Source organism: Prionailurus viverrinus, chromosome X (assembly GCF_022837055.1).
Source record: "Prionailurus viverrinus isolate Anna chromosome X, UM_Priviv_1.0, whole genome shotgun sequence".
NCBI lineage: Eukaryota > Metazoa > Chordata > Mammalia > Carnivora > Felidae > Prionailurus > Prionailurus viverrinus.
In genome coordinates, this window is record NC_062579.1 from 4,834,816 (window position 1) to 4,848,630 (window position 13,815).

General features: G+C 47.2%; 1 protein-coding gene across 4 annotated transcripts in view; it reads right to left on the reverse strand.

Moving 5' to 3' along the window:
• Positions 1 to 13,815, reverse strand: part of ARHGAP6 (Rho GTPase activating protein 6) — a 451,443-nt gene that overhangs the window by 25,898 nt on the left and 411,730 nt on the right. For all 4 annotated transcript variants that reach the window (XM_047844196.1, XM_047844197.1, XM_047844199.1 and 1 more), the window contains 3 exons: positions 12,826 to 12,976; positions 11,641 to 11,789; positions 5,292 to 5,471 (listed from right to left, as the gene is read on the reverse strand). In XM_047844196.1, the coding sequence (XP_047700152.1) occupies positions 5,292 to 5,471; positions 11,641 to 11,789; positions 12,826 to 12,976 (480 nt within the window). The remainder of the gene's footprint in view (positions 1 to 5,291; positions 5,472 to 11,640; positions 11,790 to 12,825; positions 12,977 to 13,815) is intronic.

The following is a 13,815-nucleotide window of genomic DNA, read 5'->3' on the forward strand; positions in this document are numbered from 1 at the left end:
GGTGGTTTCCCACTTGATGACCCGGATCACTGTTTGACTCCCTTGGACTTGGCACGCAAAAGCGGTTTTAAGAAAATGCAATTTGCATCGGGGAATGGAGAGAACACAAAGCGGGGCTTGGCCTCCGAGCCTAGAATCCTCGTGTCGACCTGTGACCCTTGCTCCGGGTTGTTCTCAGTTGAAAATTCCCATGTGCGCGGGGCTGGTCCCCAGCTCCGGCTGACCAAGCAGCGGGGTGGGAGTGCGCTGGCGTTCCCACGTCTCCGCTGCACGCTGGGCTCTTCACGGGCCTAGAAGGGGGTGCTGGCTCCACTTTCCCTCTCTCCGAAAAGGAGCCCGGGGAGGAATCAGTTAGTATCGGCCCTCAGAATGGGCTGACAGTTCTCTCCACTCTGCTCTGAAGCTCTTACTGATTCCAGGAGCAGCAGTGACTTTTCTCTGGAGTTGCCAGCCTCGGTTATGTTATGTATGTCTGAGCAACGACTCTCAGAACGATGCACGCGCCAATGATTTAGTCGGGGAATGCTTTCTGCCTTACAGAGATACCAGAGACTGTTTCTGGATATGCATGACCCTTCTCTTTTATTTCCAGTGTTCCCAGAGAGCATCATTTCACGTTATCCAGTTATTCAACTGTTGATGTGCGAAACACAGGGTCATAATTTAAAGGCGAGGGGATCTAAGGGGTATGGGCACTGAACCAGAAACAAACAAACAGACAAACAACAGAAATGCGTATTTTTCTGGCAATATATTGTTGCACTTATTCAACCAACAATATATTATTTGCCTTTTGGAGCGCCAGTGGACAAAAGAAATGAGAATCCCTGCCTTCAGAAAGTTTGCACGTTCTATCGGGTTTCAACAAGCACAATAAATAAGTAAGCTATACAGCGAGTTAACAGGTGACGGGTGCTAGGGACTCTGTACATGTGGGAGCAGGTCGTGCTGCTACAGAGCCGGCAGGGTGGGCTTTGCCACAGAGGCGACCCCTTTAAAAGTGCTGTGATAGGGCAGCATCTTATCAATTTCATGTAAGAAGAGCAGTGATCTTTCTTTTTTGCGTTCTTGTCCCAAGCGTCTTAAAGTGTCATTTCTCATTCTCAAAATGATCCTATAGATTAGGTGACTTCATCTCGCTTTTGTACTACGGGAGAACGAAGGCTTAGTGACGTCGAGCATGGGCCCGAGATCCCACGGCAAATATACAGCCGAGCACGGATTTGAATTCTGGTAGCGCCTTCCCAAGCTCATGGTCTTTCCCGCCTCTTGGGGATTCCCCAAGATGTGGTTTCCCAAGGCGTGGTTCAGAGATGACCAGAACGGCCAGGAGGCGTTCATGAGAAAGTGTGGATTCCTGGGCCCCATCCCAGCGCTACCCCGTCTGATTCTCTGGAGTGTGGCGCAGGAATCTGAAGGTTGGGCAAATTTCCTTGCCACCCTGCTGCACGCTCAAGTTTGAGAACGACTGTTACCATCTGCTGCCCTGAGTTTTGATAGCGTGCTCATGATGGCTGTTATCAGGACCTCTCTCCAGCTCTAGCATTTCCGAGCCAGCGTCCGAGAAGCAAACAACTGGTGTGCTAGCCTGTCCTAGCCAGACTCTGGAACCGTGCGTCAGCCTCTGGATCGAGGCGCCTGTTGTGTATGATGAGACAAAGCCAGGTTCTGCTCCGCGTCCTCTCATTAACTCACATACTGGCCATGTGGGAGAGGCAGTCCCAACATCAGAAAATGAAGGACATTACTAACACTCAGAACAAACCCTGGGTCCTCGCCAGGCCTCTGCGGGTCTCTCTAGCCCTTCTATCCATTCTTCGAAGGAAGCGCTGCCTCCAGGCAGGTGCATTCTGCCTTCACGGACAAACTCGCAGCCACCTTTTCTGACAGGTCTTCCTGTCTAATGCCAACGGGGAACAAAGCCTTCCTTTCGGAGCTCGTAAATCCTTCCGAAAGCTGTGAAACGGCACAACGGCTAACAGACTCCAACCATCAGGCTTCAGCCTTCCTTGTTTGGAATTATTGTACTAATTCCGAAAGCTTCTTTAAAAACACAAAACAGAATGTGTCCGCCCACGCAGAGCAGCTGTGCCAACGCAGCCGTCGGCTTTGGTATAACCAACTAGATTCTGAAATGCCAAATATGCCAAGACAGCGTACAAAGTGATGGGATTCTTTTGTGCTTTGTAGAAATAAAAGAGGCAAAATCAGTGTGAGGGCAGAGAGCCATGTAGAGTTTAGAACTAGAAGGGAGCTTGGATCTTGTTCGTTCTAACCTCGTCCTTTGATCACTAAAGAGATGGAAATCTCAGAAGGTGACGTCACAAAGTTAACGTGTGGCAAAGACGGGGCTATAGCCAAGTTCTCTGACTCCAGAGTCGGTTTGCTTTTTACGGGCCCTGGCCTGGGGTCTCTGGCCCACCCCTCCCCCTACCTCACAATTTTTTTTCCTCAATACACAATTCCCATCATCTGTCTAAAGAAATCAAGAATGATGGGGCGCCTGGGTGGCGCAGTCGGTTAAGCGTCCGACTTCAGCCAGGTCACGATCTCGCGGTCCGTGAGTTCGAGCCCCGCGTCAGGCTCTGGGCTGATGGCTCAGAGCCTGGAGCCTGTTTCCGATTCTGTGTCTCCCTCTCTCTCTGCCCCTCCCCCGTTCATGCTCTGTCTCTCTCTGTCCCAAAAATAAATAAACGTTGAAAAAAAAAATTTAAAAAAAAAATAAATAAATTAAAAAAAAGAAATCAAGAATGCTTATAGTAATGGCTCACATACTCTGACAAAGGTGTCCTTAATTCCCCTACGTTTAAACCTTTTGATCTGCATAAGGAGTAAAGATTAACAATAGGGAAACCATATGTCCCAGAACTACCATGGAGTCACTCATTAATTCAACCACTATCGCTTGGGTTTCTTCCATGTGTCAGGCACGGGGATAATGCTGTAAAGGAAGTAGATGGTAAAGGCCACACATTCATCCTGTCATGGAGCTTGTGTTGTAGTGGGGCAACACGCAACAAACAAGAGAAATGAGTACAAACCCTGTGTTAGTAGTGATGAGTGTACGTGGTGGGCGGGGGGAGGGGCTGTGTCCTAGACAAGGTGGCCAGGAAAGGCCTCACTGAGAAGTAAAGACCACAACTGGGGAGCACAAGTAGGAGCTACTACCCGAGAAGACTCTCAATATCAATCTCTACTGAGAACAGCAAGCGAAAAGCATGTTTGGAAAATGCTGGAAAAGGTGGAAGACTGTGTTCTTCCGCTGTTTGTAGTAGTCCGGGTGGCAGGAAATGGGAAGGAGGGGAATGACACAATGAAAATGGTGGCAACCGTGCTTTCAAGGAGGCCGAGACTGGCTGTGTTAGCATCCGACTGGATGAGAAATGCCCGATGGCTTGTGGTTTTAGCTAAAGAACTTTGCTTAGAATATAGAACTTAGAGAACGGAATTAAGATTGGCAAGAGGTATTCTTTTGTTAAAAAAAAAACAAACCCAGAGAGCATGAAGTAATGCCAAAATGACTTGGCAAGATGATATGTGACTTAAAACTCGAAGAAAATGTTGAGAAGTTCAGATATTTGACTCATCCCAACATGTAATTAATTATGAGCATTTTGGCTGAAGTGTGAAACTTATATACAAGCAATGACTAATTCTACATTTTTTTGAGAGCTTATTGTGTGCAACACAGGGACGGCGCTTCAGAGAGTCAAAGACGAGCAAGAGCCCGCTCTGCCTCAGCGAACTTTTCATTGTATGGAAATCCCTTTTCTCTTCTTCCTGGGCACCCAGCAGGAATCCATTTCCCAGCTTCCCTTGCAGTTAAGTACGGCTTGCGCGATGGGATTTGAGTAGCCATGATGGATGGCCCCTCTGGGTTCTCCCATAAAATCCTAGGGGGTCGCAGGGTCTCAAGATGCAAGGAGCTAAAGTCCCTAAGTTGGTAGCGGCAAGGCAGTCTGACAAACATCTGATTAAACTTTATGTCAACAAGGTATTTACGTCTGTTGTGCAAAAATACTGAGACTTGAGCCAGCTCACGTGGCCCGACTGATACAATTATTAATTAACGTTTGCACAGAATTTTACAGTCTGCAGAATGTTTTCACATATCAAATGATTCTGGGCACCACCCTGGGAAATAGGCCGTATTTTTATTTTTTTCCCACTTCACGGAAGCTGAAATCGATGCTTATTGAGCACTGAGTTACTGGGTCACGATCACACAGGTAAGACACGGAGGGCAAAGATTCTAAAGCACCGGCTCTCGAATGTACAAAAAAAATATATAATAATTGGTGTAAGACAAGCATGGAAGTAAATCTAATGCGAGGCATTTGATAAATGTAGACGAAATACTAAGGAGATTCAAAAGAGGGAACCAGCATACTCGGGAAGAAGCCACACGAGGCTCTAGCAGAACAGGTAAGATTTATGATGAGTGCTTGCAAGTTGACAGGAGAGATGGGAGAGGAAACATGGAGAAAGTTCCTGTACGTTCTGATATGCGATAGGAGTGGTGACCAGAAATAGAAGCGAGTTGGCATTTGTTCTAATGTTTCAAGGGAAGTGGGAGTGAGCGGGGTGGTGGTTTGAAGCAAAACAGGAACTGGTAATTCAATACAAATAAAAGAGAATATTTATTGAGTGCCTGCCAGATGGAGGGCCTTCCAAAAGTGCACAGAGGATACGGAGAGGAGATAACAAGGGCACAGCCCGTGTTTCAAATGCATTTATAAACTACTAAGGGAAATAGTCATAAATGACTGTAACACAATGTTGAGTAGGATAAACATCAATAAGAACAGTAATGGAGTTCACGGGACAGAGAAGTGACGTGAGAAGGACATGGGAGAGAGAGGTGAGGCTTCGTGGAGCAGCTAGAACGTCAGGATGGACCTTGCAGGCGGTGCCGTTGATGGAGACGGTCGTGAATTACATGAATTCATGAGGGCCACACATAATTCCCCAAAGAAGGGTTTTATCAATACTTCTGAGCAAGGACATTGCTACCTGAATAATTAAATGACTCCAAATTGTGACCGTTGCTTAGGGGCCGACGGAATGAAATTTGTAACCTGGGCAGGTTTGTTTAAACACGGAATCGCAAATTTCCAGTGGCATCACAGCTATGTGAATTTCTACGTCTACTGAAACTGTCTGGTTGCCAACGAATTCAGGCAACGACCGGCACTCTAGAGCAGAACACGGTGTGCCTGGGTCTCATTACGCCACTAAAGAGAATTAATAGGCCATTTACTGAGATGTCGTGCAAAAGAAGAGCCACTTACCATGAACAGGGCTTCATAATTTTCAATCATCTTCTGTACCACAGCGATGATGGCTGTGCTCTCCTCAGCCCGGGCTGAACTCTGGACCGAGAATTCTTTGTCTGAGGATTTCTGCTTGTGCAGCAGGTTGGGTCCAAATATGGTGGCCAAGTTTAGAGATGTCATTTTGTTCCCAGTGACCTACAGGAGCGGGGAATACAAGGATTGATGTTATTTTTGCTTTTCAAACTGCTGGGTGGTTCGGTAATCGAAGGAACCTTTTCCCCTTTCTTTTCTGCAAGGACTGTATCATTTCTGGGAGAATCCGTGAGGAGCACTGTCATTTTCCTTTTGCTTCGTATCTTGGATTGACTCTCATAGCTCCCTGGTCATTTCAGTAGCATATTAAGCACAATTTTACGTCTCTAAGGTATTCGTTGTGAAACCGGCACTCTATAAATGTCTACCCTGCCTGCTTTTAAAAACTACTGATGTCCGTCCATCCATCCATCTAACCAACCATCCATCCATCTATCCGCCAGCCAGCCCTCCATCTATCCCTGCATCCATCCACTCATCATCTCTCTATTAAATCACCCACTAAGCACCTACCATAGGCTATACAGTTTTCATGGATTCTCACTATTTAAACAATTTTCAACAATGATGACACTACAGCCCTTGTTTTAAAGAGTTCACTTTCTAGAGGGGAAACAGACATATCAGGCCCAAGTGGTGAGTACAAAGTATGAAGCTATCAGCTCTGGAGGCCCCAGGGACACTCCAAAGAGGTGGCAATATTTGCACAACACCATGAAGGAAGAAGCGGAGGGGCTGGGGCAAGGGACAATTCCACTGCAGGAAGAACGCTGGATGGGAAAACAGAAACACGTAGAACACATCGAGGCATGCCAGTGCGGCAAAGGGCGCTGCAGGAGAGGCAGGCAAGGCCATTGCGGCGAGTCCCCCGGGGGGCTAGACTGCCCTTGAGCGAGAACCACCGATCCAGGCACATGTTTATTTCTCTTGTTGATACGAGTTGAAAATCGAGCAATGCAGGGCTACATCCGGGAACCGTGGCTGCTCAGCCTGGGAAGATGTGCCCAACCTTCGAGGGGCACCCGGGCACACAGAGCAGAATTCAAGAGTCCGGGTTCACAGCCACGAGAGAGACTCCTGGTCTGACCCTTGTCCTGGGGAGCCCCGAGCTTGCGGCTACCCGGCCCTGCCATCCCCGCGTGGCCCCGAGTGGCACACAGTGGGTGCTATTTTTGGAAGGGGAGCCTGTTTTCAGGTTTCCTGCCAAGTGAAATGCTTTTGAGTGGTCAACACTGGGAATTTTCAAGGAAGTGCTCTTTGTGTAGGACGGTTCAACTATTTTGTCTCTGTTTTATTTCATTCATACAAACCCTGCCATGTTTTTTCCCTTTATTTTTCATTTCTCTTCCTGGAAGTTTATGGCTAAGGATAAACTGAAATAGGTGTCATTTTCAAATTCATCCCTTGAGAGCTCAGGCATCTCGAGGGCCTCCCCTCCCCTCCTCTTAAAGTCCTCCTCTTAAAGGGTTTTCCCTGATTTTTTTTTTTAACATTAACAAATAGAAGATTTTGTTTTCTTTTAAAAGAATGTTTAGTACAAGGACGATCCAGAACTCGGTTTCCGTTCCCTTCTTCTCCTGTTGCTATTCTGGGAATGCAATTCAATCCGTCTGTAAAATTGTACATAGATCCCAGCTGCAGACCATGCTGCTGGGGCTTGTTAACGCATTTTTGTTTTGTTTTGATCTGTCTTTGGTTTACTGCTTTTGAACCTGGAAAGGAGACTGTTCACAGACAGCCTTCACTCGTGTGCTCGTGTGTCAGCATCTACGTATCCATATGTCCAGGTCATAACCATGTGCGCTTGGGGGCAGTTCGCTAGTTAATGATTAGCCAGCCAATTAAAGGAACAATTTTCTCTTTACCCAATAAGCATCCTAGATCGTTTCTAAACAGAATATGACTCGCTCACATGTATTACAAGTTTGGCACGTACAGTCACCGGAGTAGGAACTTTCCACGGGCTGTTTCAATTCTTTTGCACTATAAGCTCATGAAGCAGCTGGGCTGTTGTCCTTTTTCGACAGACAGGGAAGTGATGCCCGGAGCCCAGACCCGAGAAGCCACCCTGCATCTTTGTCCCGACCCTGCGCCTCCCACCCGTCACCCTTGCATGGTGGCCCCCGGCCCCTGTCACAGAATATGGGGCAATGGGAACACTAGCTTTAAAGGGTCGGGGGAGCTGGACTCAGGGTAGGGAGAGCGAGGCAGTGGGCCTGCTCCGGTTCCAAAGCCAACCTCCCACTTTGTAGAGGTATGCACCTCCTCAAAGATCACTAATGTCAGCTTTATGTTGGTGGCTCATGACTCCTTTTGTGCCTCGTAGACTCTTTGAAGAAATGAGGCCAGCCATGGACTCTCTCACCCAAACGGTGCATGGTTATACCACATTTTCCGTGCGATGCCGGAGGGTTCCTGGACAACCTGGGAACCCACGGCTCAAGAGGTCTCAGTTATGTTCCTGCACTATTCTTTCTAAAATAAATGAAATCTTTCGTACATTTGGGAATTTCTTTTCTCCCCCAAGGAGCAAAGCAGATAGTAAACAAAACGGAATGAAACAAAGCAAACACTGATAGCTAAACACCCTGATTTGCTAAAAGACCATTCTTTTCCCCAAGAAAAGCACTGACAGACGAGCCAACAATTTTCCCCAGGTCCGTCTTTTCAAAATCTGTAAGATCCTAGCAGTTAGGGATGCAGTAAATTTTAGGTGCCAGTTCGAAAGGAAATATTATGTTCATTTTATCGAGGAGAAAAATGACCTCCCCCACCCAACTCTGTAGGTTTCCCTCTTCCTCTGTTTTACAGAAACAAGTTCATGTGGCAAGGCGCTGGCTAGACCCTGTGTGAGCCTCCAAGCTTCTAGATGTGCTGGCCCCCCTTCTTCATGCTCCGAGCCATAACAACTATCCAACAAATAGATAACGCACCTAACCCAAACCACCAAACAGGGAAGAGGAAAAGTCGAAAACTGCTTTGTTTCTTGACGGTAGTTTACAGTTTGATTTTTGCCTCCCTCCACTGCGCTCGGCCTGTATTCTCTACCACCAAACATTAAGCCAACAACCTCTCTCTAGTTCCTCTCCGTCCGCTCCTACTTCGACCAGAGGGGTTTTTCGCTAATTCCCATCCCTGAGCGGAGCTGACATTCGATCCCTACACGCCTGCTGATGCGCGGTTTAAACTCAGTCTCCTCGGTGATGCCCCTCTTAACTTTTCTGGACCACACATGCCACTTTTTCTCTGCAGCTCCGGAGTGAGTCCTCACTGCATTCCCTAATTCTCTCTTTGCCTTGTGTCCTTGCCTCTGCCACCTCCCAGAGGCCACAGCATCCGAGGAAGAGTAATACGAAAATTGCTGAACAACACTCACTCGTTTAGAGGAACTCAGATAGGTGCTCAGGACGTACGCGATTCAAATGCCAAGGCCACTGTTACATGGAGACATTTACAACGTGAACTGCTGGTTTCCATATTGCCATTTATACAAAAGCCGCCCCACTCGCTCTCTCCCTGCTTCTAACCAATCTACAGCGTGGGTGATACTACCTTAGTGGAATCCTTCCAGAGATTCAGGGCTTAAAAGAATTAAGCACCTATTCCCTTACAAAGGCATTCAGCACTCTACAAACACAGCCCAATTTCCCCTCAAACCTCACCAGGACCTTCCCACTCTATGGCCTTTACTCGAATCCAAGATGGCTGCGTGGGCCACCTGTTTTCCCACGACTTCGAACCAATTCACAGAAACAACACTCTCCTCATATTTCCCCTGCTGCTTTAACGTTTGATTCCTAGCCCTTCGTTTTGATTCAAGGTTTAGGCCAAGGGTGTCTAGAAACCCTTGCGAACTCTTGACTCCCTGTACAACCTTGCTGTTACTGGGATATCTGCATATTCCTTAGAGTAAACCACTCTTCTCAACCGCTGTGCGGTGCCGGTTGAAGAAATTTTATCCCCAAAGCTCAGAACTCGGGTTTAGGAAGGTTAATAGATTTCTCCGAGAACACATGGTCACTTAGTTATAAAAGCTACCGAGTGTTCTCAACCAGGGGTGACTTTTCCCCCCTCTCCCGGCCCCCACAGGATCCTTGGTAATGTCTAGAGATGCTTTCGGTTGGTCACACCTGGGGCATGGCGGGGAGCTGCTACCGGCATCAGGTGGGCCGAGGCCAGAGATGCTACTAAGCATTCCAGAATTCACAGGGTAGCCCCCACAACAATTCCCTGCTCCCAAACATCAGTCGCACGGGAGCTGGAAGACGTTGAACTAGACCCCCAGGGGAGGGTTTTTCCTAATTTCTATTCTAGATTTCTGCTCTTAGTAAGCTAGACCACTTTGGGTTTGAGCCACCGCTGTAACTACTAGTCACTGGACCGCCCCGCCCCCTCTTCAATATGACAACTTTGCGTGAATTGGAAGAAGGAGCCCCTTCCTCAAGATATCTTCGTGCCACCTTCTGGGCTATTGTCTTACTAACTCTGCAAATCCACAGCGACTGTGGGGTGCACGGTGCCCTCCCCCAGAGTTGTGAAATGCACAAGTAAGCAACGCGCACAGCCGTAAGTGGAGCTCCCTGTGGGCCACGAGGTAAGTTACTTAGCCCCTCTAAGGCCCCGGTTTCTACCTCTGAAACACGGAGGCAACTATATCTGTCTTGCGTAGGGGAGGATGCGCTGTAACGTATGGAGCCCCTGGAGCACAGCCAGCACGAGGTGGGAGATACATCAATGGAAACATGCTAAGTTTCATTGGGACCTGTCTAGGAGTATTTTCTTCTTCCGGGCATAAGTAATGGAGGCCTGTTCCGCCCTTGGACGGAGCGTCTGAAAATGAATTCTAAAAAACGTGAGAGTGACTTCAATTGGACTTTCTGCTTTCCTCGCTGCCTCCTTAATCACACAGACAGGGTCCTGCCTCTACCCAATGATTAGGCAGAGGAGTCTACGGTTTCTGTTACATCAGGAGCTGATAAAGGACGACACCCAGACGGGTAATATAACTACTTAACAATTATGGGAATTACAGCATATCCCCAGAAGAGCTGTGTCTGCTGAAATCAGGTGTCAGTGCCATATTATGAAGCCTGAAGTCAGCAGAGGGTTCACTAACTATCACTACTATAGAGATAAATGGCTAACTCAGGAAAGTTCTGTCCTTATGCCAACTGGAGGGTTGAAGATAAGAACTGCAAAATTGTCGTTCTGGATTAAAGTGAAAACATATATATATACATACCTCCATGATTTTTAGCAAAGAAATTTGACAAACAGAACAGAATCCATGATAGAGCTGAGTTCTGCTTAACAAGGATTGAAGAGAAAAGTTTCTGTGTTTAAATAAATTTGGAATGCCTTTGGCCTCTTCTCATCTGATTTGTAACGAGTGTCAGCGTGGTAAAGGGTCTGAGATCACCTGAGGAATCCAAGGTCAAGAAGTATGACGGCATGGTATCCAACAGGGAAACAGATCTCTTGGTAAGGTCAAGATTAAACAGGATGCTGGCTAAATGGTCACCTGAAATTGAAGCCGGCATCTCCTTTGCCCAAGGGTGAAACCAAAAAACACCTCGAAGCATATGAGTGTGACCAAAGAGAACCAGAGCCCAGGACTTCAAATGGGCAGAGGGTGGGGTCACACTAGGGCCCGAGTGGGGACCGGGCTCAACAAGAACATCCCAAGAGGGCCCACAGGACCGTGCAGTTCCTTCACCTGGTTTGGAAGCAGGACTGACCCTCCATTGCATTGAGCCGGCCTGTCTTGGCGGGACGGTTTAAGGAGAGAAAGGACACCAGACTTGTAACTATCGGGCAGATGGGAGCTTGAGGGACAAACCGGAAGAATAACGTGGCCTCATATTTGGGCTTCAAGTGAAAGAAGCAGATCGAATTAATTACAAAGACAGCAATCTTCCCCCATCCCCATGACTCCGTGTTGTTCATGATCCTAAGCCCCTCCGTAGCTCATTTGTTTGTCTTCTTCACACCAACGGAGATTCAAGGTCTTGAGCAAAGCACCGGCAGGGAAAATGACAGCCTCGTTTGGAAGCCGTCTTGAAACACAGGAGGTCAAGGGCCCGTGCGCTCTTAGGAACTGTCCCGCCGGAGAAAACACTAGTTCTCGTTCAACATGGACAGCTAGGGCAGGAAAGGGCAGGCGTCCTTTCCTCCAGGTGAAACACTTAACCGAACTGACGCCCGCTCTTCTGCAAGGGGACAAAGGACGAGTCCCGGCATGCAGGGCGGCAGCGGGGGGTGGGGTGCCTACCTCTTGCCCATCTTTGCTGACGTTGTCGTTGGCGTGCCTGGCCACCATGGAGAGGAACTGGAGGAGTCGGTGGAGCGTGTCGCAGTTGCAGGGAGGTAGAAGGTAGATGAGAAGCTGCAAGGTACCCAGTTGTTCCTCTGGCTCCAACACTAAGCAAGGCAAAAGGAGGCATTCTAAGTCAGTTAAAGGGGGAGCTCCCACCATTGGGGCTCGGAGAAGGGGCCCCTCCTGACGGCCTTCCGAAAGGGATTAGCAAGGCAAGTCACATTCCACTCCACCCAATGGGAGCCCTGGCTTAGCAATTTAGCACGAGGTTCTATGAAGGCCGTGAAGATAAACCAGACCCAGGGAGCTGCAACATCGAGAGAAAGCATTCTAGTCCATGGAAGAAAGATAACTTAATTTCGCTTACTTTCTTCTCCCTCCTTTCCCTGGCATTACCCATCATTTACTTTGGGGATCGCAGTCTCTCGTTTTCAGTAAATATTTATTAATGATGACTGGGAATCGGTGAACACTCGCCATGTTGAGTTTATAGCAGATGTGAGGCCCTTTTCCGTCGAGCAATGCACAAGGAATTGCCTTTTTGTTGGCAGTAGCCAAGACACGGCACAATGACTGTCTTCTCTCTCTTTCGTGATCCTATTTTAATGGTAGCGTTGGAGGAAGAAATGTATGGAGGCTGACACAGCTCTGGCCTGTCCCTCCTCCCTCCCTTCCTTTACGCCTCCACGGGATCTGCATCTATAGCCCCGGGGCAGCCATATTGAAAATTCCGGCACTGGACTATGCCATCCTGCTTTCCCTGGAATGTCGCCTGCTGCCTTTTCTCACTCTGGGTTTCTGTGGCTCCCTCCTTCCTCCTACCAGTCATGCGAACTCATTTTTAGGCACAGACTCAACGGGAACTCTTGCTGTTACTTCAAAGCATCAATATATAGCACTCTCTACTGAGCTGGGGTCATTTGAAAGCATCCCAAATTCTTCTTTGTTCTATCGCAACTTTCTTCTTGCTAACTGTCCCCAGGGGAAATCTCACAAAATTCCCCCAAATAGCCCACTCATTAGAGACCAATAAATAAGAACAAAAGGAGGTACTGGGAAACGCATGCACACGGTTTGATGAGTGAGTTCGACATCCCAGGACTCCCGGGACACATTCCTGCAAATGTGTGTATTACGCACAGAGAGTATTGATGAAGGCCGTGTACAGCTCCCTGGTGAGAAGGGGGTCCGGCATGTCCCTCAGGAACTCCTTCAACAGGGCAGCCACATCATGAACGCTGTGCTCTTCCTCCAGAGAGACATCGACCCCACGGTCAAATTCCTCACGTAACTGGAAAAATAATGGTTCAAGTGGCAGCCTTATAACACCATACCTCAATGTTCAGTGTCCAGCAAAATAAAAAAAGGAAGTGCTGTGACATGCAGTATGTGGTATTAGGCTTATGCAGACACAGGAAAGGAGAAGAAAACATGTCACCTTGATCGACAAAGTCTATGCATCCAGTCATGAATATATATATGTATATATATATATATATATATATATATATACACACACACACATATATACGCACATATATACATATATACACATATACATACATATATGTATACATATACATATATACAATATATACATATATGCATACTACATATATACATATATGCATACTACATATATACATATATACATAATGCATTAATAATAATAATAAAGAATATATATATATTTACATGCATTATTAAATAAAAGTATCTGTAGGTTTGAAGTTAATGATGCAGGCAGAAAAGCTTGATAACACCATCCAGAAGGTTGGGAGGAAGAGCTAAGGGGTTAGGTCAACAGTAAATGTGGGAGGGAGGAACGAACCGATTGCACAGCAGTTTTGTGTGTCAGCAATCCTACTAGGTTGGAATTTTGACCTTTTACAGAAATACTCAACAAGAAAGCAAGGGTTTTTTTTTTCTTGCAAACAACGAAATGAAAAAACCCTCATAAGCCGTTTGTGACTAAGGCTTGAAAGATGACAATTACTAAACAAAATGTGCCTTCGGGATGTCAGAGTAGCCTCATTAACAATTCCCAAAGGGATTTCCTGCCTTCATCATTATACTCGGTTTATTAGCATTTACAACAACAGGAAAACCCAATAGCGAGAGGAAGGGAGT